Source organism: Pelodiscus sinensis, chromosome 29, assembly GCF_052426305.1.
Source record: "Pelodiscus sinensis isolate ZL-2025 chromosome 29, ASM5242630v1, whole genome shotgun sequence".
NCBI lineage: Eukaryota > Metazoa > Chordata > Testudines > Trionychidae > Pelodiscus > Pelodiscus sinensis.
This window is the reverse complement of record NC_143080.1, coordinates 10,117,190-10,143,812: the sequence shown is the minus strand read 5'-3', so window position 1 is coordinate 10,143,812 and position 26,623 is coordinate 10,117,190. Positions and strand designations below refer to the sequence as shown.

The window sequence follows — 26,623 nt, the reverse complement described above, 5'->3', positions numbered from 1 at the left end:
CCGTGTTGCTGCCTCTGTGGGAGGCAGCGAAGGGGGAGGGCAAGGTGGCTCTACAGGAAGCAACGCATGCAGGTTTAAAAGCTTGGCTTCCACCTCCCCTCTCCCTTTCTGCTGCTGGTGTAACTGCCACCAGACAAATTTGAACCTGGGACCTCAGGAGCTGAGTATAGGAGCCTCTACCCGCTGAGCTAAAAGACAGCTGGCTCACAGCCCATGCTGTCGAGGTCTATGGTCTTAACTGTCGCTGTGGTCTAGGTCCCACTTGCTTTGCTCAGTAACCACGCTAGGGCTATGTCTACATTGGCGGCTTCTTGCGCAAGTATGACCATTCTTGCGCAAGAATCTGCAGAGCGTCCACACTGCCTGCCTGCTCTTGCGCAAGGAAACTTACAGTATGGAGTGGTAAGAGAGGGCTTCTTGTGCAAGAGCTATGCTCTTTTTTAACAGGTGTAAGCCCTCTTGCACAGGAGCTCTTGCACAAGAGGGCAGTGTGGACGCTCGGCAGGGATTTCTTGCGCAAGAAAGCCCTATGGCTAAAATGGCCATCGTAGCTTTCTTACGCAAGAGAGCGTCCACACTGCCATGGATGCTCTTGCGCAAAAGCACATCTCGCACATGGCAGTGTGGACGTTTTCTTGCACAAGAGTTCTTGCACAAGATTTTCTTGCGCAAGAAGCTGCCAGTGTAGACATAGCTGAGGTGTGAGGGTTACACTGATACAGAGGCAGCGGGGTGTGCGCGTGTGTAGTTGTTTGGATTAATCGATAAACCTAGGCTTATTGGTTAATTCTTTAAACAACAATATGCTAACATCCCTAAAACATGTATCTCCCCATGTTAGCAAGTGACATACCGTATTTTCCGGCGTATAAGACGACTTTTGATGTTAAAAAACATCCCCCCAAAATCGGGGATCGTCTTATATGCCGGGTATGCGGCTTTGCAAAGCCTCGGGGGAAGCCGGCGGCGGGGCAGCTCAGGCGCGCCTGGGATGCCCCGCCGCCGGCTTCCCCCGAGGCTTTGCAAAGCCGCGGAGGGGCTCCAGCGGCGGGGCAGCCCAGGCATGCCGGGGCTGTCCCGCTGCCGGGGCGTCCTCAGAGGCTTTGCTCCCGGTGTCCCTGGTCTGCTGGAGATGGTCCCCAGCAGACCAGAGGCACCGGGAGCAAAGCCGAAGCGGTGGCGGGGTGCCGCGCTTCTGAGGCTTTGCTCTGGCAAAGCCTCAGAGGCGCGGGACCCCGCCGCTGCTGCGGCTTTGCTCCCGGTGCCTCTGGTCTGCTGGGGACCGTCTCCAGCAGACCAGGAACACCGGGAGCAAAGGAGGCGGAGGGGCGCTGGGGTATAAGACGAAACCCTATCTTTTAACTAAAAAATTAGGGGGTTGTCTTATACGCCCAGTCGCCTTATACGCCGGAAAATACGGTACTAACAACTGGGCTATCCATGCACATGTGCACACGGATACAAAGGTTTTTCAAGCTGAGTGGACTTTTTCAATTTGCTGACAAATTCCAAACATTTTCAGAACCAAAATGAATATTTGTTTTGATTTTTTTGGTTTGCTGTCTGAAAAAAAACTTGTCCAGGTGTAGTAATTACATTAAAGCTGATGATTCTAGAATGCTTAACAAAGCAAAATGATATAATTTTAAATCTACTGATGTTGTTTGTTACTCAGTATCAGACATTCACCTATTTGCTATTGTATAAATTTAATTTCTTCATGGGAAGCATAAACCTTTTGTAATATGATCAGGAAGAGCAGTCCAACACTAAAAAGTTTGTGTGATTTTTGTGAGAAGTCGTTTGGAAATATTAGGAGGCATCTAGTACCTAATGCAGCAAATTCCTGAGCCTAGGAAATGATAAAAACAGTAGGCTGCCTTTTTTTTTACAGGCTGTTCTGTTTTATTTTTGCATTCCTATCAGGCACCTCCACAGAGAACGACTGTGCTTTTGAACCAGACTACGCTATTCCACCACTCCCAGTGACCGAAGGTATGCAGCACATTCGGATTATGGAGGGCATGTCTCGCTCTCTTCCATCCTCCCCCTTACTCACACATCAGTCTATCAGTGTTCGGCTCCAACCTATGAAGAAATTAACTGGTAAGGACTTTAAATAAGTTCAGTGGGGCTTTAAAAATTGGTCAGTGCAACATTTTAGATAAAACTCGCCAAACAAGTTTCTTTGCACAAATCTTCATTAGTTAACTACATGGCCTGCTAGAGTCATAAATTTTTTTCAGATGGAATATGCACCCATGTTTGCAATATTAAATTACCATTGGGAAATATGTTGGATTTCAGTTTTTACAGCACAGTCTATCTAGCCTTTAAATAATCAACTGGCTTACACACATTCTGATTTTTCAGAGAATTTTTAGTAGTGCCAGAATATGGTATAATTCCAGTCTCCTCATGAATTGGATTGTTCAAGGCAGGCCAAAAGATGAAGCCGTTTAAGTAATATTATGATAAATTTTTGCATGCTGAGAGAAAGAGACTTCAGCAAACTGTACATTATGTGTTGCAGTACATAGAGTGACTTTTCATGTATGTTTTTAAACAAGTTTATTTTAAGTGATGTATTTGGTTTCTATGGACCAGATTTGTAAATGTATTTTGGTGCTTAAAGATGCAGATAGGCACCTCATGGGGTTTCAAAAGTACCTAAGTCAGGGATGGGCAATAAAATGGCAGCGGACCAGGATGCTGCTTCCTGCAGTTCCCATTGGCAGGGAATGGCCATCCACAGCCAATGGGAGCTGCAAACACCCTTACCTGTGGAGACACACATAAATATAGTGGCGGAAGCCCTCGGGGGGCTAACCTTGGTGAACCAAATCCAGCCCGGAGAAATGCAAGGGCTGAAGCCACCAGGGATCCTGGAGCAGAGCAGCAGGCAGGAAGCAGGAGCCACTCATTCCTGGCAGACCAAACCAAAGGCCCTTTTAGGCCACATCTGGCTTGTAGGATGCTAATTGAAGAACCCTGGACTAGAAGTACCTATATGGAGAAAAAATATTTAATAAAGTGTTCTTCAGTCTAGCAGAGAAATGTATAACATGATCCAGTGGCTGGAAGTTAGGTGTTAATATTTAACAATCAGAATAATTATCCATTGGACCAACTTACCAAGTGTCCTGGAGACAACTTTTAAATCAAGAGTAGATGTTTTTTCTAAAAGATCTGCTCTAGGATCGGTCTACACTGCTTGTTTTTGCATACAAACCTCTTGCGCAAAAAGCCTTGGGTGGAGAATACGCTAATGACAGTGCGACAAATGCTAATGAGCCATACTTTCTGCTGGCAAAACCCTGTAGTGTAGACATAGCCTCAGTCTTTATAACTAGCCTAGGGACACCATCATAGGACCTAAGCATATCAGTCATACCATCAGGGGGTTGTATACCTGCACATCAACAATGTGATCTATGCCATCAAATGCCAGCATTGCCCCTCTGTCATGTATATTGAGAGGGAGAGCACTCACTTGGCAACAGATTTGAAAGTTGCCATATTTGAGCAAAAAACCTTCAAAAACAGACTGCAGCATGAAACTGCAGAGCTGGCATTCACATGCAAACTTGACACCATCAAACTGGGCCTGAATAGAGACCTAGAAAGGCTAGCTCACTACAAAAAGTAGTTTTCTCTCTTTCGGTATTCTCACCTTCTTATCAGCTGTTGGGAGTGGGCCACATCCACCTTGACTGAATTGGCCTTGTTATCACTGGTCCTCTGTATAGTAATGTAACTTTCCCGTATTTGAAACTATGTACTATAGTGTATACTGCTGTAATATCAGTGCTGACTTGATCCCTTGGAACTGTGGGTTCAGTTTAGTTGTAAGCTCTGGTAAGCAGCATGCAGTTCTCCATTATCTTCAAGGACAGCTATCTTTGTATTGCAGCACAGCATGAATACCAGGGGTGGGAAACCCTTTTTGTGCTGAGCCACAGAAAAATCAGATGGGGGCTGCACACAAGTGAGCAGCACAAAACAAAATAACCTAAAAAAACTTAAACCCCTCACTGATGTGGCCCCTGACTCCCGGACTGAGAAGCTGAAAGGCACTGACACTGCCCGTGTTCTGCATTCACACCAGAACCTAGGGTGACCCAGGCTAGTAGATTTTGTGTGCTCCAGTCCTGAGGGAGGGTAGCTGGGCAGGAGCCCTGAGCCTTGGGAGCGGGATCCGGCCCCCAGGCCTTAGGTTCCTCACTCTTATATACAGGGCTCGACAAAGTATTGAATCTACTCGCCCGTGGTGAGTAGAATTCAGCCGGGCACACCGTTCATTTGCGGCGAGCACATGCGCAATGCGGGTCTTGCGCATACGCAGTGCGGGGCTGGTGAGTGGCTTTCGCCGCCGTTCGTCAAGCCCTGCTTATATATATACTTAATTGTGAGTGCAAAACTGAAGACTGCTTCTCTAAATTAGGTATGTGGTTTTTCACTGATAGCTATGCCCCTTGTGGTCAACAAAAAAATGAAGCAAATTAAAAGTCATCCCGTCCTTCAGTTTGGTTTCCACCCCTCTTCCCCATTTCCGTTTTACTATAGGACTATTTAAAAATCCTTGCTGCCACAGAGATAGATACACGCAAGAAAAAAGAGCAATTCCATACCTGTTATCAGAGCAGTGAGTGTATATTGCCTTTGCTGAGTTGTGTGAAGACATGTGAGGGGCCATCTCTCCTCTTCCCTTAGTTCTTTTGCAGCAATTGAGAATATCAAATGAGGACTCCACAGAGACAGGAAACTAAGATGAGTGAGTGTGGGTCTTCCCGGGCAATATATCTTGAGAACTCCACTGCAGATGAGTAACTTTCCTTTCTGCGTCGCTGATTGACAGTACAGTACATGGCAGCACTAAGCACCTAGATCAGTGGTTCCCAAACTTTTCGGCATCACGCCCCTCTTTTTGATTTTTGAGAAACCCTCATGCCCCTGCTCTCAAAAAAATAGCAGCAAAACTTTGGGGTAGGATTGACGGGGGTGTGTGTGTGTGTCCAGGTTGCCCCTGGAATTTTCTCACGCTCCCTTCCTCCCCCCTCCCAGGAGGCATGCTCCCCAGTTTAGGAACTCATGACCTAGATCATCTGTGACAGGTGTTTGTCTAACCTGTTCTTACAAATCTCCAGTGATAGAGATTCCTGGGCAGTTTATTCCAGCGCTTAACTACGCTGTGACAGTAAGTTTTTCCTAATGTCCAACCTAAAGCTTCTATGCTACATTTTAAGCCCATTCATTCTTATCCTGTCATCAGAGGTTAAGGAGCATATTTTTTATCCCTCCAGTAACACCAGTTCAGGTACTTCAAAGCTGTTACCATATTACTGATATTTGCTTGCACAAGACTGAAAACAAAGAAATGCTTAAAATAATGATTTTTTGTTGCGGGTGAATATTAAAATTATTACACTCAAGGAGCTACTCTTCTTTGGACTAACATTCAGCATATAGGACACTAGTCCCAGAAGATTATTAATCTTAGGGTATTTCTAAACTGCATCCCTCTTTTTGAAAGAGGGATGTAAATTAGACATATGGAAATTGCAAATGAAGCCGGGATTTGAATTTCCCGTGCTTCATTTGCATAATTGCGTCATGGCGCTCTTTCAAAAACTGATATTTTGAAAGTGAAACCGTGGTCTAGATGCGGTTCTTTCGAAAAGAAAAGCCTTTTTCAAAAGATCATGAACTCCTCATTTTGGGGGGTTAGGGTTAGGGTTAGGCTTAGGCAGCATTAGCCATTTTAGAGTCAATTGAGAGCTGGCTTTTTCCTATTTCATATGCCAAATTTTGACAAAGATACTCGGAGCAGAAATTCTGTGCAGTTCTGGCAGTATCTCCATTTGGGTGAAATCATGGCTGCTTTGATGACTGTGACAAAACTTCTCTTGACTTCAGTTGGGCCTGAATTTCTCTTCCTTCAGTCATCTTAACCTCAGACTTTGGCCTTTGGGTGTTGGGACTCTCTGGCCTTCATCTCCAGAAAGTCTAAGCCAACCCTGGTGACCCCTCTGAAGTGGCGTTGCAACCCACTTTGGGCTCCTGACCCACAGTTTGAGAACTGCTGAGGCAGAGGATTCAGTAAGAATCTCCATATTAAAGGTTTTTAGGTCCTTGAGTAATAACCGTGTTGAAAAGTACTCAACATCTCATATCAGTATAAAATATGCTCTTTCTCTGTTATACCCCTAAAGGTTTATCTCCATATGACTACATTTTGAAAACAGATAGATGCAGAGTTACAGACCAACTTAGAGATCATATAATAGAATCATAGGGTTGGAAGAGACCTCAGGAGGTCATCGAGGCAGAGAAAAATTGGGGCTAAACTATATCTCATTTATGGCAGCATACAGGATATAATCATCTTGGGTGGGTACAAATTAATATGCTGGTTTTTTGAGAGAGATAATATTTCTTACTCAGACATGCATCTGACGAAGTGGGTCTTTGCCCACGAAAACTTATGCTCCTACACTTCAGTTAGTCTATAAGGTGCCACAGGACTCCTCGTCGCTTTTGCATTTCTTACTCTGAACACTTCTGTGTAAATTTACTGTCCTTTGTACATTACTTTTATTAATAAGTAGATGATTTACCCAGTGTTGCTTAAGTCCTTAACTCAATTAAATTGTATTTTTTTGGAAAATAAAATTAAAATGTACATGCTTCATTTAAATCATTGCTTTGGGGTAGAGCTGGGGATGAGGAGTATATGGTACACAGGCTGCCCAGGGAAGAGTGGATTATCCCAGCCCTCTCTCACTGCAGCAGGTTGGAGCCAGGTGAGAAGTGCCTCATTATGGCTGCTGCAGCTCCAGTGGACACAGCTGGGGAGAGGGGTACATGGACCCCGACTGGGGGACAGACACACACGCAGGATGACAAACCCTCTCAAGTATATTGTAGATAGCTGAACCTTTCTCTACCCCAATGAGGTTTTAGCTGTCTCTGGCCCCTTGCTGCTCCCAAGTGATCATCATACAATATAACTATCCCTGCTTTCCATCCCATATCCTCTGCTGCCCCCGTGTGGTTGTTATATAGCACAGCCCACCCTTTCTGTTTTATGAGAAACAATCCCATTCCAGGCACATCCCATTTTCCTGACACAACTAAACCCATACCTTACTTTAATTTATGATAACAGGAAGCTACATACCAAATTTGGTGGTCCTAGCTCTTACTGTTTAGGAGGAGTTCTTGAATAGACAGACAAACTCTCACATATCAGAGATGTAGCCAGGTTAATCTATTTCAGCAAAAACAAAAATGAGTCTGGTGGCACTTTAAATTTGTTAGTATTTAAAGTGCCACCGGACTCCTTGTTGTTTTCTCTCGAATATCTAGCAGATAATCATGAAGGTCTACTTGAAACTAGAAAAGCAGCAAAAAGTATAGTAATTAAAAAACAGCAATGAAGTGAGGTGGAGTGGCCACTCACTGACCTGGAGAGGAAGGAGCCCTTCAAGAGCCCTGGTGGGTGGAGATTGGTCCCATCCCATCACCTAACTGGAATCCAGGAGGAAGGGCTAGAGCTACAAAAGGCCAGCTTGGGAGGCCAGTCAGAGAAGCCAGATGCCTGGCTGTGGACCTAAAAGAAGCCAAGGTGGGCCAGGAGTGCCGGGCCTGCAGACAGACTTTGATTGTAGAGGAACTGTGAACGCTGCCAGAGGTTTCATCCCTCAGTGCCCCAGAGGATCTGCATTGGAGTCAGGTATGCCTGGAGAGGGAGTCTGGAAGTAGCTCAGGGACAGTCTCCTACATCCTCAAGTAATGACCCTCTTTACAACCCAACAATATTTTCTGTGGTGGAATGAATTCGGAACGCATAATACGGTGGTCCCGAACCAGAGAGCAAATTAAAGGTCAAACTAAAGATGCTGTCTCTGTCCCTAATTCCCTAACTGCTCAACTAGATACGCTTCTCACATGCAGACACTTTCCTGCTCCTCACCATGGTGCTTTCTGATGTTGGGGGAAGTGGGGATGCTGGTGGGACAGGTGGATGGACATGAGCTGAGGAAGACTGTGTGTACAGGAGGGGAATTGTGTTAGGGAGACCTGTGGTATTCAAAAGGGGCTCAACATGGGGATTGGGGAAAGAGATCAGTCCCCAAGTGTTGATGTATCTCCTTTTCTGGGAACTCCTGCTCCTGCCTCAGCTTCCTGCATGGAACTGCCTTGGTACAGGGTGGAGCTGAGACAGCAGTTCCAGAAGAAGCCTTTCAGGTGGTAGTGTCTTGATGTAGAGACTGAATTCCCCACACCAAACTCATGGCCAATCTACTCCTGTGGTGTCACCATCACAGGGACTCCCTGCACATGGCCCTGTTCTCCCCCAGATACCATATACATCTACAACTTCCCAATGTTTTCCTGCCCTCACCACATACCTGCTTATCCACTGCCCCCCCCCCCAAATCCCCTTGCACTCTTCCACTTGCTAACACTAGCCATGCATGCCTCACCCCACCCAACCCTGGCCTCACCTACCTCATGCACAATTTAATGCTCATTAAAACATGCTAGCTGCTCATAGTCATCCCCAAAGGGAATCAAAAATTGATCAGATGACACACTGGATGTGTGTTAAGCCCTATCTATGTTAGTGTTTTTAAAAGTGAGATTAGTTAATATGTGTTAGCTAACATTTTTAAAGATACATTTTTCTGATCTAGATGTGGCCCAAGGCTATCGACCTTCAGAGAGTGCCGCAATGACCAAGTTGCTCAGGGTTTAAGACGTTTCAACCTTTACAAAACTGGAATAACTCTCTGGTCTTTGTGTGCAGCTCCATGGAGATGGAAAGACAGAATTTACTATCACAAATCACAGCAAGCCTTTAGTGTGCATGGCCTTTGTCCTTGCTTATAGGCTGAAAATATCAGTCGCTGTCTTTCCACGTCCTTAAAATGTCTGCACTGCCTATCTCTTTCCCCCATGGAAAATGAAAGTGGGATTTGGCACAGGATTTGGCATACTTGGGTAGATTTCACTCACAGGGGTTTGAATTTGTAAGGACACAATGAGGAACATACAATGTCTTTTTTGTAAAATTCATATAGTAGTTTGTCTGTATGCTACTCCCTTGTTCTTTTAATAAAGTAAATTTTAATATCATGATAGATAAATATAATTGTTCTCCCAAACACTTATCCTCTGCTTCTCAGGGTGAGTACAGTGGTTACCAAGACAATATCTCTGCATATAGATAAATGTCAGTATTATCTAAATTTATGATTTTGTGCAGGGACTTCAGTTGAAATATAAAGGTTACCATCAGTATAATTTTTCTTTAATTATAGCCATAAATCTTGCACTGTATTACATCATTTGAGGAGGTATACAGTAAAAAGTTAATCCTTTTTAAAACAGGCACTATAGCTTATTCAAAGCCTTTATTGGCAAAGTCCCCCAAACAGACTCAAGATTTGCATTTAATGTAGTTTTTTTTCACAGGGGAAAGGAAAGGACAGTGAACTAAACATTAGAACTTACCAACATATTGACAAATATCTTGTGAAATACAAATACTGTAGTGGCTACAGTATTTTCATTGTCTAAATATTGATACTATGTCACTGTTGGCTACAAACTTAATCTGAAAGTACTGATTAAATTGGTAACTACACAGTGCATGAATTCACCAACTTCTTTCAGTTCTTGCTGTTAGGAGTTACTGAGCTGCTACAAGTGAATTGCTTTCGAATTTGTTAGAAGCAATATGTGATATCTAATAAAGAAAACTTGAGTCAGTTTTCTGATCCATATTAAGTACCCTCTATGCTCACTGAAAGGAGTAGATCATGTTCAGCACCTCACACGCTGAAATGTACAATTTGAGGCAGATAATTCAGTTGTTCCCCTCCCCCCTTTATACTATACCAGTTGTTCATTTTTCATAGCTAACTAGTCTCATTTTTAATGTATTGGGATTCTACTTTATTTGAAGCTTCTTTTAGAACAGTATTTTACAAGTTATATAGGCAGTTTATGATATATAATCCACATTAGAACTGAGAGTAAGATTACAAGCGGCCTTATGTTCAGGAAAATCATATTACAAAGAAGGATATAATTTTAATGAGGAAGCCCTGTAATTCTGTAACTGAAATCTAGTCTACCTGCCTTGTTTTCAGGAGAATGAATAAAGAATACTCCCAAATGAGCATTTCTAATGAGTCAAGGAGTGATGGTAATGGAATTATTAGTCTTTCTAGACACCTTGCTTTCAGGAATGAGATTATAAAGACAAATATGCCTTGTTGGTTGCACATGGGAGTTAACATTTGATTGCAGGCTCCTCGGTTACACGACTATTCAATTACATGCTATCTAACATCCCTTTTATATACCAAGAACAAAGTCCTGAATCATGTAGATTAGGGGTGGGCAATAATTTTTGATGGGAGGGCCACTCCAAGAATTTGGTAAGTGGTCAGAGGCCACATTCTTTCATTATATTAATGAAGGAGGCGCAGGAGACTGGGATGGTGGTTGGGTGCAGAAGGAAGATTGGGGTGTGAGATCTGGGAAGGAGTTTGGGTGAAGGAGGAGATTGTGACCTGGGGCAGTGAACTGGGGTACAGGAGAGGGTGCAGGGTCTGGAAGTGGGTGTGACCTGGGGTAGGAGATTGGGGTGCAGGGTCTGGGAGGGATATAATGCAGGAGAGGATTCTGGCCTGGGGGAGAGGTGTAGGAGAAAGGGGCTGCAGAGTCTGGGAGGGGGTTGTAACCTGGGGCAGAAGTGCATGCAGGAGTGTAGGGTCTAGGAGGGGTTGTAACCTGGGGCAGGAGTGCAGAAGGGAGTGCGGAATTTGGGAGAGGGTTGTAACCTGGGGTAGGAGTGCAGGAGGGAGTGCGGAATTTGGGAGAGTGTTGTAACCTGGGGTAGGAGTGCAGGAGGGAGTGCGGAATTTGGGAGAGGGTTGTAACCTGGGGCAGGAGTGCAGAAGGGAATGCGGAATTTGGGAGAGGGTTGTAACCTGGGGCAGGAGTGGAAGAGGGGGTGCAGGGATTTGGACTGTGACCAGGGATAGCGGAGTGTGGTGCAAGGTCTGGGAGGAGGCTGTGACCTGAGGAGAGGTGTAGGAGGGGATACAGTGTCTGGGAAGATGTCTGGAGCGGGGGTGCAGAAGGTTTGGGTTATGTGGAGTAGGTATGCAGGAGGGGGGTAGAGAGTTGGGAGAGAGAGTGGATGGGGTGCCAGAGATAGGCTCCGTCTGGAAGACCTTACGTGGGTGGCTCTCAGCCATCACCCCAGAAGGTTACTTAATCAGGGTCCCTGCCTTCCATGCCCCTGTACTGCTCACAGAAGCTACAGTGGCCATGTTTGCTGCTATGAGCCCAGCGGAGAGCCTAGGGCACTTCACATGCTGCCTGTCATGGAAACAGGCAACTGCTATTGGTTGAAATTGGCCAATGGGAGCTACTGGGGGTGGGAGCAGTGTGAGAAGCCTCTGCCCCTTCTCTACAGGCTTTCAGCATTCACAGAAGCACATGTTCCTGCAGCTGAATTTTCTGAGTGCCAAGCGGGGACAGGCAGGGAGCCATCTGAGGCTCTCTCGGCATGGATCTGGTGGTGTGGTGGGTCGAATGTGGCCCACAGATCATATTTTGCCCAGCCCTGATGTAGAGCGTGACATAGTAGTTGCTTTGTAAAATGCATAGGCCTACCTACTGGTGTGTTCCTGTCACGTGTGAAGATTGTGAGCTTAAGCATTTTTGTGATCTGACATGTTTGCAGAAATAAGGAAGAGTTTGTGTTAAATGAACCTGTTCCTTAATTGTGCAGCAGATAATAGTAGCAATAGTTGGTACGTAAGAAATGCTTCTATTTATTCAGTATTTTCATATGAACATTAGTTCTACAAAGACAAATCACATAAAAAGGTACTAAACATATAAATATCCGTGTTTGGCAGAATTCTTCAGTTGTGTATATATACTGTTTTCTGAGTTCTAATAAATGGCCATCAGAAATATTGAACTTGCTTAAGTTGTGTTATAAATTCCACTGAATATCCTGGTTTTCAGTGTTTAATATCTCTGATTTTTAAAAATGACGCAACCTGCAAATTGATATGCAAGTTGTAAACTCCGGATGCGAGGATTTATTTTTAATTACCAATCACTTATGAAGTCTGAAGAAATGTGGCTTGTACCAAGCTTCACAAACTTTTTTTTTTTTTTTTTTTTTTTGCCACAAAGCTACCCAGAGGCATAACGACGTTCCAGGGAGTTGCTCCGTATTGAGGAGAAGACAGTAAACTGAGAGTAATGGAATCAAATCCATGAACCTCAGTTTGAGAACATTATATAAGTGTAGGCCATATTTAGATCATATGACATTACAGACAAAACCAATGACCTTCATTAGAAAAGTTAATTTGGATTTGATTTTGTAATTGAAAGTAAAGCATGGGCTAACAGTAAATAAAACATGAAAATCTCTGAGTTCAGGCCACCCCAAATATTTAATTCACACTTATGGTATGCTGTGAGGGTATTATAACACAGATAGGGCCAAATTCTCCTGTAATTTACACTGAGCTATATTCAGAATAACTTGGTATTTTCATTAGTATAACTTAAAGCAGAATTTGGTCCAAGTAGGTAGACACTGATAACCATTGATTCCAGTAGTAAGTTTTGAGTTGAGAAGGTAAACACCATGTTTAGAGGCATCTCGTCAGTGAGTATTGAGTTGAAGGGGAGAAGGATGATTGAACTGTAGTCGAAAAGAGAAACAGACAATGGCAAGGTTTGAAAGAATAGACGGGAATGCAGTCAACTTTATTATCCTATTGTTTTGAATGTGAATTCTGCATGAATGAAGACTATAGGACTGAACCAAAGGTTCACATTCAACATGTGAATTATTCTGGGCTCTGAAAAGCACCTTTTAGCTGAGCAACAAAGTACAGTAGCAGGGGAATAAAGACACAATTCTTTCTGAAAAAGAAAGCATTAGAGCAATGACAAATTCAGTCTTTTGGAGGAATCTTTAAACTGCCTCATGTTAAGAAGAGTTAACTATCATATGCATGTTCTTCTGGAAAAAAGATTGTGAGAGGATTAGGCTTTACCTGAAAGGAATTGTCTCCCATTCCTCCTGGAAATATTTGTTTTTCCTTCAAAAATACCCTGCACTGTTGTTCAACTGCCTCCCTCCGACTCTGCTGAGATGCTTAGAACTGTTATTCTGTAGTCTTGTGAGGTTTTCTATTCCATGTTAAAAAGTCTTCAAATGCAGATATGACTTTCTACAGTAAAGTAACATACTAAAAATAAGGTTAGTTTAAAGTATTAATTTTAGAGCCAAGAAGTGTTATAGAAAATATAAAAACAATCTTAGAATGTATTTCATTTTAGCTTAGTCTGTTTATTATGATTGACGAGGAGTCCTGTGGCACCTTATAAACTAACAGATTTATTGGAGCATAAGCTTTTGTGGGCAAAGACTCACTTCGTCAGATGCAATACTTGGACTTTGCCCACGAAAGCTTATGCTCTAATAAATCTGTTAGTCTATAAGGTGCCATAGGACTCCTCGTTTCTTTTGAAGATTCAGATTAACATGGCTACCCCTCTGATACTTATTATGATTGGTTTCCAGTTATCAATGGTTAACACTGTGTGTTTCTAATGAATTAGTAATATATATATTAGTGTGCATATTTTAGAGTGCATCTGTCTGTCTGTGAATCTGTTTGTCCAAGAATTCTTCCAAAATGGTGAGTGCTAGCACCAACAAATTTGGTACACAGCTTCCTCTTATCCTAACTTAAAGCAAGGTCAGGGTTTGGTTGTGCCAGGAAAATGGGAATTGCTTGGAATGGGACTGCTTTCTATGACATGGAAAAGGAGGGAGTTGATAGGAGGGACATGATACTGCAGTGTGACCACTGGGGACAGCTGGAACAGGAAAGGAGTGGCCAACTGGGGACAAGGCTCACCGTCTTACCAGCCACCAACCCAGGTAAGCACCCCCCCCCCCCCGCCCCAAATTCCCTCCCTCATCCCCAGCCCTCAGCTGCAGTGCTAGGATGGAGAGGAAGCTTTGCTAACCCCACTGCTACAGCACCCCTCCTGCCCGTCTGGGAGCACTGCCAGGGTCGCACGGACCTGCCCCTCCAGCAGGAGCCACAGCCTGCGCCCCAGCACCGCCAGGCTGCCTAGCACAACCAACCTTGGCCAGCCTGCACAGCCATCCCAATTCTCCACCACTGGGCTGGGTCCTGGAAACATCAGCAGGTGGCCTCCATAGCCCAATGGGAGACCTGTGTGGCCTCTGCCCTGTCCCCAGGTGGAACCAGGCAAAGCTGGGTAACTTTTCTATTTATTTATAGAGCACGAATCTCAGAAGTGTAGCCATGTTAGTCTGTAACTTTAAAAACAATGTGTAGTCCTGTGGCACTTTACAGACTAACAAATATAATAAGATCATGAGTTTTGGTAGTTAAAACCCACTTCATCAGATGAGTTGGACTGGAAATAACAGAATCCAAGGTATATATAACAGCAGAAGCAGTTACCTGCCAATTGTAGGACCTGTGTTAATGAAGCTAATTAAGTAAGCTGGATGTGTCCCATTCATAGCTTTTGATGTGAAATGTGAATGTCAAAGGCAGGGAAAATTGTCTTTTTAGTGCATTAACCAGTTAATAATTATTCAAGCCCAGACTGACAGTGTCAAATTTGTAAATGAATTCCAGTTCTGTAATCTCTCTCTGTAATTGGGTGATAAAATTCCTTTGTAGAAGAATAGCTACTTTTAAATCCAATAATGAACATCCAGTTAAGTTAAAATGTTCCCCTAAAATTTATGTGTTACCATTCCTGATGTCTGAGCTGCGTCCATTTGTCCTTTGTTGCTGAGACTGTCCAGTTTGGCCATTACACAAGGTAGAGGGGCATTGCTGGTACTTGATGGCATATATCACATTAGAGGATGCCCCTAATATTGTGGCTTATTTGGTTAAGTCCTGTGATGGTGTCGCTTGGATAGATATGTGAGCAGAGTTGGCAACCGGGTTTGGTGCAGGGGTAAATTCCTGGCTAAGTGTACTTTAGATGTGGTGTGTGGCTTCTCCCTGACTATGTCTACACTGCGCATTGTTGTGCAAGAAGATATGCAAATCATTGCCACGCTTCATTTGCATACCTAATGAGCTGCCATTTTTTGCGGAAGGGGCTTTTGCGCAAGAAGGAGCTGTCTACACTGCTCCTTGTGCAAAAAAAACCCTCTTGTGCAGGAGCCATTCTGCTGCTTATTTTCAGGAAGAATGGCTCCTGCGCAAGAGGGTTTTTTTGTGCAAGATGAGCAGAGTAGACAGCTCCTTCTTGCGCAAAAGCCCCTTCCGCAAAAAATGGCGGCTCATTAAGTATGCAAATGAAGCACAGGAATATTCATTGCTACACCTCATTTGCATATCTTCGGATACTTCTAGACTACAGGCTTTTGTTGACAGAGGCTTTGTCGACAGATACTGTTGACAAAGCTTCTGTTAACAAAGAGCGTCTAGACCACATCCAGTTCTGTCGACAAAGCAAGCCACTTTGTCGACATGAGAGTGTAGACGCAAAGGACAGTGTAGATGCAATAATGCCTTCTGTCGACAGAACACTTGGTATGGAAAATGGTCCATTTCCTGGAGCTTCTGTTGGTCTTGGCACAACCAAACCCTGACCTTGCTTTAAGTTAGAAGAGGAAGCTGCATACCAAATTGGTGACCCTAGCTCTTACCATTTAAGAGGAGTTCTTGAACAAACACACTTGGAGACAGATACACTTGGATGGATGGATGGATGGATGGATGGATGGATGGATGGATGGATGGATGGATGACATCTTTTGTTATGGAGGTAAGGTCTAAAAATATGTAAAAATAGTAATTAGTAGGAATGATTTTATATTCAGAAAGCTATTTTGAGGATTAAGGAATGTTTCTTTCCATTTGAATAATAGAAACTTCAGAATGTATAGGAAGCTTCAGAATGTATTAGTTAGAGAGCAGCTGGACTCTCTTCCACTGATTAAGAGCTAAGTTAGTAACATTTCGTTTACTTTAGAATATATACTAGCAAACTTACTTTAACTGTAAGAGCCCTTGACACATTCGCTTAAAAAGTCAAAGAGTAGCTTGGGTAGATATTTTAAATTCTAAAGTACAGGAAGAAACCAGGTGATATTTAAGTCACTTTTGTAAGTACCCTGTAGTATGATTAAGCTGTCAACTAACACTGATAATTTTAATGCAGTAATAATTAAGAAAACATGGCATCCTCTGTCAGGTCAGAGTTATATTTTGGGCACATAAATGTTAATGGCTGATATTGAATATCAGTTGAGGAGGTGGATAAATTTGTCTTTATACTTGCTTATCTTGCAATTTCTAGTTGTTCAGATTTCCTGTTCCTGCAGGTCTTGATTCATGCCTATAAATAGGTACCAGCTTTCAGCACATGAATACTGACTTCATTTCACATGCTTAAACTTATGTATGTGTTAAGTGCTTTGCTGGTCCAGTGTGATGGTGTTTTTACCCACGATTTACTATAGCTATTAGGCAGGAGGTATTTTTCTCAAATCTAATCCAATCTTTGTTGTAAGAACAACCTTATATTCTTTTCTATTTATTAAGATAATGATTAGAAGAATGTTTTCTTCCATATTTTATCCATAACTTCTATCATATGTAGCTGACGTCCATAGCAAACATTCCATAAAACACCATACCACACTATGGTGCATAGAATTTACAGAGCAAAAGAATCCCTCAGAAAAAAAGAGGTGTCTGTTGAATGACAACTCACTTATATTTAAAAATAAAGGGATTGTCCTATGGGGTGCATTATGTGAACTCATGCGTGGAGATCCTCATCCTTCTTGCTCATTATTCTGTCAAATGTGTTGTCTCATTAAAGAAAAGGTAAATGTTATTTATTACTTGTTGGGTTAGCCCTAGATTCATGAGGAACAGTTCACAGTGTTGCACCTTTTCTTTTCTTAACATACAGTATATAAATGCAAATTTATTCTAGTTTTATAGATGTCTTTTAAACGCTGCTGTATAATAGTGCAATGTATATCAGTGTTGATAAACAACTTGTTTCAAAATCTCCCAGTGGTTGGCAAGCTTGCATCCCGATGCCAATAACGTGACAGTAAATGTAGGGGGACATTTTGCATAGTTACCAGAATCCCAATAATTTTTTTCACCAATCTTGCCTTGCTGTGCGTCTCAGTTTGCCCTCTTTTTTTGTCTGATATTTTACTTCCAGGTGTTAATACCACCCTATAAAAGTGTGATTCTTTTGGAAAAGAGGTGGGAGGTTATCTCTGGAAAACTGAAGTATTACAAAGAGAGGCTCTTGTTCGGCTGACAGTTGCCACGTGGATTTGTTAATGTGACCTTCAGAGCAGAGCAAATTGTTAAGAAATTAATAATTTCAAATTAACCAGTTGCAGGGTGCTATTTCATACTCTTTGGATCCTGTATACATTTGTATGAGGCTAACCCATTCGTGAAATGATTTCCATATCTGTGCGGTGACCAGATAGCAGTAGTGGTACCACTGTCTTATGTAATTACATAGGTACCTTTGAGGAGGCTTTCATTTCTTAAGACTGCTGTCAGCAAAATATAAGTGTATCCAAAAGAAGATTTAAATTTGAAAGGACTCTTCACTAAGGAAAACTGAAATATGAATGGACTTTCAGCATCTTAATGACATAATTATGCTTACGTTACAAGCACAGCTTTATTTAAATAACTTGGAATGTTCTGGAATTCTGGAATTATATAGGTGAAAAACAATGTTTCAAAGGAATAGTCGTGTGTGTTAGTCTGTTTTAAGAAAAGCCTCAAGGAGCCCTGTGGCACCTTAAAGATTTATGTCCCTGACCCCACAACTTATGACCCCAAGAACATGATGTCTGTCACCATCCAGAAGACCCAGGTCTCCAGCACCACACTGTCTTTCCACAAGATTTGAAATAACATAATCAAGGCCCCAAACTCTTGAACACCTTGGCACAGGTCCTAATCGCCTAGACAGTCTTCCAGGTATTGGTCCCCACTGGCATGGAACTGCTTGCCATCATGTTACTGGTCTCCACCTCCCTGGTACCACTCAATGGAGAGATGTTGATCTCTAGGCAGCAATTTCTGACAAGGGTCAACCAGCAGACCCAGGCTTCCATAGCTTCACCTTGGTCACTGGAAGAGTCTAAGTCAGAGCAGGAGTTCAGCTCCTCACCAAAAGTGCATTGATCTCTATTGACCCTGGAAACTGGCATGACGTCCGTGGCACTGATGTGGCAGCAGGGCCAATCATCTGCTCAATGGGATTGTAGGAACCCGGAAGTAATGCTGATGATGCCGATTCCATATTCTCACTGCTTCTTCCTGGCAGCCTTGAACGAGCTACTGTAACCCACACACCTAGTGTGGTTACTGAGCAACACAAGTGGTACCTAGACCACAGCAACAGTTAAGACTAAGAGACCTCTACAGTATGGGCTGGGAGCGAGCTGGCTTTTAGCTCAGAGGGTAGAGGCTACTATACTCAGCTCCAGAGGTCCCGGGTTCAAATCTGTCTGGTGGCGGTTACACTACCACCAACACTGGATCATGGGACAGAGTAGTACGTCAGGTCCTGATGCCTAGGCAGCCATTCCCAGAAGGGAACCCGGTCCTCCTCCTGCAATGCTGTCAATATCCTTGTTGCTGGACCAAGCAAGGCAAACTTCCCAAGACCTTCCCAAACTGATAGCCCCATCATGCTTGCCTTAAGAGCATGCTTGCCAACTTAGACTTGGAAAGTGAGGTGTAAGAGGAGCAGGAGCTTTTTGACGGACAGTTATGTTTGATGGTCAGCCAGCAGTTTCAGGTATCTAATCATCAGGCCCTATTGTGCACTCTGACCGGGTATCTGACCCGCACTGGCCCCTTAAGGGTAAAACCCAACCCTGGGAGAGAGCTGAGAGCAAAGTCTGCAGCTGAGGCAGGTAGTGCCAATTAGGGCCCAGCAGGGGGCTATATAATAAGGGCTCCTGGAGGGAGGAGGGGAAACACACTTGCTCTCGCTGGGGAGCAGGAAGGACTTGGCTGTTAAGGAAGCTTGAAGGCTTCCGAAGACAGAGCAGTAATGGGAAAGGCAGGCAAGGCTGGGGAGCTCTGGCCAGACCTCACTCCCAGGCTGCAGGGCCTGACGCCAGACCTGAGTGCAGGAGGGCTGCAGAGAGCTAGCCAGGGTAGACAAAGGCAGGAGGTCCACACCCCCTTGCCAATGATTAGTGACCCATTACAGACTGCAGTTTGCCCCTGTGGCAAGGGCAAGATGAAGATTGGCTGTGGATCACAGAGGCAAGATGACTCAAGGGGAATTGGGGTTTGCCTTGGAGGAGAGGACCCCAGAATGCGGAGACTGATAAACATCTCCCCACCCCCATAAGGGGAATGAGAGACAGCAAGTGTGGGCACTGCCAGAGGGAAGTGTTCTGAAGAGGAAACCGCGGTCTGGGAAAGTTGAGGGTCCAGCACTGGAGAACGGAGTGACAGAGAGACATCAGCCAGAGGGAAGGGCCCTGCAGGCTGGCAAGAGCTAATTCCCAGTGCAACCGGCAGGAGGCGCCGTGGTGGTGAGTCCGCCCTGTGACAGGCAGGTACAATTTTAACCAGTGGGTCTCCCTTGGCAAGTTCAAGGAGGCCCTTCTTCAGGACTGTGCCCAGGAGGTTCGCAAAATAATAGAGCTGGGAAAAGCAGTGGCAAAAGACAACCTTCCCGTGACCTGGGTCTCTGTAGATTCTGAAGCCAGGGTTATGGCCTCTGTGGTGGTGATAAGGTGCAACTCTTGGCATCATTTCTTGGGTTTATCCACTACTCAGGACCTTAGGGAGCAGGGCTCTTTTCTGAGCTTATGGATGCTAGACTACATGCCCTGAAAGACTCCCATGTCACCCTGCAGTCTCTGGACTTTCACACTCCATAATGGGTTAAAAAGCCATTTTGACCCCGACCTACTCCTCTTAGATCCTGGGGGCCTTCCTCACATGTCACCGACAAGAAAAAGGACAGAGACGGGGTTTAAAGTAAACTTTCCCTTGTCCTCCCATCTGCCTGTTCAACTCCACCCTTCAGGACACAAGGGGGGCCAGAGACAGGAATTTTGAGGGTGTGCTCAAGGACCAATCAAATTTCAGGATCCTCCCTCCTTTTTTTCTCTTAATTCCCTGCTCCCCTTCCAGTTGGCATAGTTGAGAATAACCTCAGCTCGTAGGGTGCTCAACAATTCATCTTTGGCCTTCATCCTACGGTTCTCAGCTGTCCCTCCCTTCCAGTTCTCTTTCCCATCCCTCTTCAGGGATGCATTCATGAGCAATTCCTCACTGAAGAAGCAGAGTCCCTCTTGTGTCTGAGGGCTGTAGATGAGTTCCCTTGGACAACGAGACGGAAAGAGTTCTACTCCCAATATTTTCTAATCCAGAAAGAGAAAGGAGGCCTGTGACCCATCTAGACCTGCCATGTCTAAAGAGCCATCACAAAAAGGTGAAGTTCTTTGTGGTGTCCCTGGTCTCCATTATTCCTCACTGCTTCCAGCAGACTGGTATACCATCCTTGTCCTGAAGTCCATATTCCAAGGAAACAGACAGTTCTTCTATTTTGTGCTGGATCAGCATCATTTCCTTTTCACGGCACTGTCCTTTGGTGTCTCATCAGTCCTGAGGGTGTTTACAAAGCACATGGTACCAGGGGAGTTGGGGTGTCTGGATTTATCCAGACCTCAACAACTGGCTCATCAAGGGCCAAACCTGGGGCAAGGTGCAAGAGCACTTCAATCTGTCTCTCTACCTGTCATGATCTGGGTCTGTTGACAAACAAGGAAGTTATTGCATAGAACTCATTGGGACAGTTCGCGGCTGGGTTCAAGCCAGAGCCAGTAGAGGAAAGAATTAAATGTTATAATGTTCTTGTTTTCAGAAACTGAACTTTTATAATTAACTTGTCTGAATCATCTTTATCAACAAAAGTCTGTTATCTGTCAGTGATACAGTGAATAAATCTCCAGTCATTTCTGGTGTGGGGCCATAGGATCACATGGCATTATGGTGGTAGTTTGTCCTCAGTTTCTCGGGGGGGAGGGGGAAAGGAGGAGGAAACTCTTTGATTTTTCTGTCTTGTGTACTCTAAAGCTGCCAAATTCAGGAAAGCCCATAAATAATCAAAAGAGACACAATTTTCATTCTGCTGAATAACATGAGGGATTAAAAAGACTAAGATTATTCTGGCCCTGAGAAACTAAAACTTATCAATAATTAAGGGTGTCAGTGTATAGTCTTGGAAATGATTAACCGATAAACTGGGTTTATCAGTTAATTCTAACAACTACACACACTCACCCCTACTTGCTACCTCTGTATCAGAGGCAGTAAAGGGCGGGTGGGAAGAGACAAGAGACGGTGCCGGTGGGAAGCTGGCTTTTAAGATGAACATAAGAACGGCTGTACTGGGTCAGACCAAAGGTCCATCTAGCCCAGTAGCCTGTCTGCCGACAGTGGCCAGCACTAGGTGCCCCAGAGAGGGTGGACCGAAGACAATGATCAAGCGATTTGTCTCCTGCCATTCTTCTCCAGCCTCTGACAAACAGAGGCCAGAGACACCATTTCTGTCCCGTGGCTAATAGCCTTTTATGGACCTAACCTCCATGAAATTATCTAGCTTCTCTTTGAACTCTGTTATAGTCCTAGCATTCACAGCCTCCTCTGGCAAGGAGTTCCACAGGTAGACTACAGGTTGTGTAAAGAAGAACTTTCTTTTATTAGTTACCCATTAATTTCATTTGGTGTCCTCTAGTTCTTCTGTTATGGGAACTAATAAATAACTTTTCTTTATCTGCCCTCTCCACACCACTCATGATCTTATATACCTCTATCATATCCCCCCTCAGTCTCTTCTTTTCTAAACTGAAAAGTCCCAGTCGCTTTAACCTCTCCTCATATGGGACCAGTTCCAAACCCCTAATCATTTTAGTTGCCCTTTTCTGAACCCTTTCCAAGGCCAAAATATCTTTTTGAGGTGAGGAAACCACATCTGTACACAATATTCAAGATGTGGGTGAACCATAGTTTTATACAGGGCCAGTAAGATATTCCGTGTCTTATTTTCTATCCCTTTCTTAATAATTCCTAGCATCCTATTTGCCTTTTTGACCGCCGGTGCACACTACGTGGAAGTTTTCAGAGAACTATTCACTATAACTCCAAGATCTCTTTCCTGATTTGCCGTAGTCAAATTAGCCCCCATCATACTGTACATATAGTTGGGGTTATTTTTCCCGATGTGTATACTTATCCACATTAAATTTCATTTGTCATTTTGTTACCCAATACCTCAGTTTGGTGAGATCTTTTTGGAGTTCCGCACAGTCTGCTTCTGTCTTGACTATCCTAAACAGTTTGGTATCATCCGCAAACTTTACCACCTCATTGCTTACCCCTTTCTCCAGATCATTTATGAATAAGTTGAAAAGGATTGGTCCCAGGACTGACCCTTGGGGTACACCACTAGTTACCCCTCTCCAATCTGAAAATTTACCATTTATTCCTACCCTTTGCTTCCTGTCTTTTAACCAGTTCTCAACCCAAGAAAGGACCTTCCCTCTTATCCCATGGCCATGTAATTTACACAAGAGCCTTTGGTGAGGGACCTTGTCAAAGGCTTTCTGAAAATCTAAGTATACTATATCTACTGGATCCCCCTTGTCCTCATGTTTATTAACCCCTGCAAAGAATTCTAATAGATTAGTAAGACATGATTTCCCTTTACAGAAACCATGTTGACTTTTGTCTAACAAATTATGTTCTTCTATATGCCTTACAATTTTATTCTTTACTATTGTTTCAACTAATTTGCCCGGTACTGAAGTTAGACTTACCGGTCTGTAATTGCCAGGATCGCCTCTAGAGCCCTTTTTAAATATTGGTGTCACGTTGGTTACCTTCCAGTCATTAGGTACGGAAGCCGATTTAAAGGATAGGTTACAAACCACAGATAATAGTTCAGCAATTTCCCATTTGAGTTCTTTTAGAACCCTTGGATGAATGCCATCCGGTCCCGGAGATTTGTTAACATTAAGTTTTTCTATTTGTTCCAAAACCTCCTCTAATGACACTTCAGTCTGGGACAGAAGATGGATTCCACCGTATTCCACAAAGCCGCCCTCCCCCCTCCTCTGCTGATGCCTCTCTATCAGAAGCAGCAGCACCGAAGGTTAGGGGGGCAGGTGGGAGCTGATACACCTGGTGAGCCATATTTTAAGCTGGCTCTCAGCGCACGTCAACTCCATGGAGCCGCCTCCCCCCCATTGCTGCATTCCACAGAGGCAGTGAGGGTTGGGGAGGGCAGGCAGGAACTGGTGCTTAGGAGGGGAGGAGCAGCATGGGGTGGCTGGGGACTCCCTGGGAGTGGAGCCAGGAGCGCACTGACTGCCAGCCCCACCTCCAGGGACTATTGCATAATCATGTAACCAATAAGACTTTTTGTGCTGTTACATGATTATTCAATTAAACAACATCTAACATCCCTATTGGTAATAGGCATTTTCCCCCACTGTTTTCTTTCAAATGAACATAGTTTCCATAGTTATTGTGAGTGAGTTTTAGATGAACATATCTAATCACAACGGGCGGTACATTTGTTGAGATTGTGTTATAAACAAGTGTTTGTGTTAAGAAACATAATGTAAAAAAACTGGATAAATATCCATAGAAATACAACAGGGATTGGTTGGATGACACGTGGAAAGTTTGGTTGCTGCTTGGAGAAAATGTTATCATTAAAAAGTTAGAATAGTTGCTGCACATGCACATTCTTTCCAAATACATTTCATTAAAATATTCATTATGTGCCTAAAGTATATTAGTGACTCAGAACCACATTTGGAAAAAAAAGTTGTGCTGGCGCTGATTCAGGAGAGCCTCACTGTTCTGGACAGCACTTGAGCAAATGGATTTGTATGTGTATTTAAGGGCTTTCCAGAGTCAGGGCCATAGATAGTAACAGGCCAAGACTAAACTAAAAATATGAGATACTTTCCACCCAATGTCAGCCACTGAAACTTCATTTTCTTCTGGTAAAAGTTGCCAAGTATCGAGGGCTTAAGGGATTTAATTAATAGGCAGGGCCTTGTGCTGACTCCAACTGGGGAAATTTAGAACTTTTTGCTTTTGTACAGACTTTTTCATTATTGGCTTTCCAACTTCACATTCAAACATGATCTTAATAGAAACCCTGTTTATAAAAGGAAAACATGCTGACAAATGAAACAAGTAAATTAATCATGTATTCATTAAATTATGCACACATGGATATTGTGGTAGGAACTAAGAAACATGATTAGTTTGTATTATAAAGCCCTTATTTGCTTTCTTGAAACACTATAGATTCTTCTACTGATATTATTGATGTCAGGACATTTTCATGTATGGTAAGTAAATAGTTTTTAACTTAAAGGTTGTTGTACTGGATTGACTATGGAATTGGTAATAGCTATTGATAGTTTGGAATTACTCAATTTTAATCTGTGTAAGTCAGCAATCATATATTTTTCCTTCCCCCAAAAGCTAATGAAAAAATAATCTGTTTGCTAATCACAGTATGAAGAGAGCTAATAGATACATTACACTTCTAGATGGCTATTGTAGTTTTTTGTCAGCAGTTCTGTCTTCCACTGAGTTAATAAATTAATATTGTCAAATATATCATGTTATTTCTGAATCTCTTAAGAATATTGATTTCCACAATCAGAACAATTTGTATTTAAAGAATGTTTATTTTCTAAATGCCCTACTTGTGTAGAAATTCAGGTTGCTAAAAATAGAAAAGTAAATTATATGGAAAATAGTGATATTTATTAAAATTAAGAAAAATATAAATTAAATTAAATCCTTCGAAGAATAGATACAAAGAACATCTCATCAGTAGGTCATCAGTATCCGAGCAGAAGATTTCAATACTCAAGATAGAGGATAAGCAGTGAATGGCCAAGTACTTTAGTCATTAAGACAGAAAGCAACTAGAATTGTTGATTAATTGTAGTAACTCATGCTCTTAACTAAAAAAAAAAAAGAATTTTGATTAAGAACAGGGCTATTCAACACGCGAAACATGTGGGAGCCAAAAGAAGTAGTAGTCAATAATAATGGTCTTCTGTTGATATGTATTTAGTAGTTAAAGTCCTGGACTGTCATTTCTCATTAAAAGTGCTGTCATATGGGGGTGTAAATCGGATAAATATTGCATTTTATTAATATCAGCAGAACTGTCTTAAATGGGGCCTGTGTCTTGGGTAGTCTTGCCTTAATCTTTGTATTAATGCCCGTCGGTGTGAAAGAAGCTATTTGCATATATTTGCATATATATGCAACCACACTTAAATTGTGGCTCTCGTCGTGTGCTGCATGATTGTGGCCCCCAGGGCTTCCAAAGTTGAGTAGCCCTGGTTAAGAAAATAAATCACGATTACTTGCAGTTTTAATCACATTATTAAAAATAGACTATCAGTTGAAATTTGTTAAATATTGTGGACGTTTTCCAACATTTTAAAACATATTGATTTAAATTATGACACAGAATTCACACAGTACAGTGATCACTTTGTTATTTTATTACACATATTTGCAGTGTAAAAATGATAAAAGAAATAGTATTTCTCAGTTTACCTCATTCAAGTATTGTAGTGCAACATCTTTATCATGAAAGTGCAACTTACAAATGTTGATTTTTTTTTGTTACATAACTGCATTCTCAAACAAAACAATGGAAAACGTTAGAGCCTACAAATCTACTCAATCCTACTTCTTGTTTAGGCAATCAGTTAGGGTATGTCTACACTTCATTCCTCTTGAGAGAGAGAGAGGAATGCAAATGCAGACATCCAAAATTGCAGATGAAGCTGGGATTTAAATATCCTGCATTTCATTTGCATAATTGTGTTATGGCACTATTTCAAAATAGCGCTATTTCGAAATAGTGCCATGACGCAATTATGCAAATGTAGCGCGGGATATTTAAATCCCAGATTCATTTGCAATTTCGGGTATCTGCATTTGCATTCCTCTCTCGAGAGAGGAATGAAGTATAGACATAACCTAAGGGTGCATCTACACAACAATGTTGTTTTGGAATAACGGCCGTTATTCCGAAATAACAATGCAAGCTTCTACACAACAATTCCTTTATTTTGAAATATTTTTGAAATAACAGATGACTTATTCTGACTTCTGTGAACCTCATTCCATAAGGAATAACGCCTCTTCCGAAATAGCTATTTCGGAATAGTAGTAGTATGGACGCTCTACTGCTGTTATTTCCAAATAGCTCCTTCCCAGGGCCATTCAAAGTAATTACTCCCCAGTGCCTTCTGGGGCTCTAAATCCTCATCAGGGAAGCCTGCCTCAGACTAATTTTGAGGCTTCCCTGTCGTGTAGACGTTTTATTTCAAAATAAGCTATTTTGGAATATTTCTTCCAGAATAGCTTATTTCGAAATAAGCATGCGATATAGACATACCTTTAGAGAGCTACGTTTGTTTACA

The 26,623-nt window shown here is 42.8% G+C and overlaps 1 protein-coding gene across 15 annotated transcripts in view; it reads left to right on the top strand.

Annotated features, from left to right (window-relative positions):
• Nucleotides 1–26,623, top strand: part of TANC2 (tetratricopeptide repeat, ankyrin repeat and coiled-coil containing 2) — a 702,540-nt gene that overhangs the window by 375,049 nt on the left and 300,868 nt on the right. For 10 of the 15 annotated variants that reach the window (XM_089774011.1, XM_089774007.1, XM_089774009.1 and 7 more), the window contains one exon: nt 1,927–2,106. The exons of 1 other annotated variant lie outside the window; for it this stretch is intronic. In XM_089774011.1, the coding sequence (XP_089630137.1) occupies nt 1,927–2,106 (180 nt within the window). The remainder of the gene's footprint in view (nt 1–1,926; nt 2,107–26,623) is intronic. 4 more of the 15 variants (XM_089774016.1, XM_089774015.1, XM_089774010.1 and 1 more) reach the window with 1 other exon arrangement.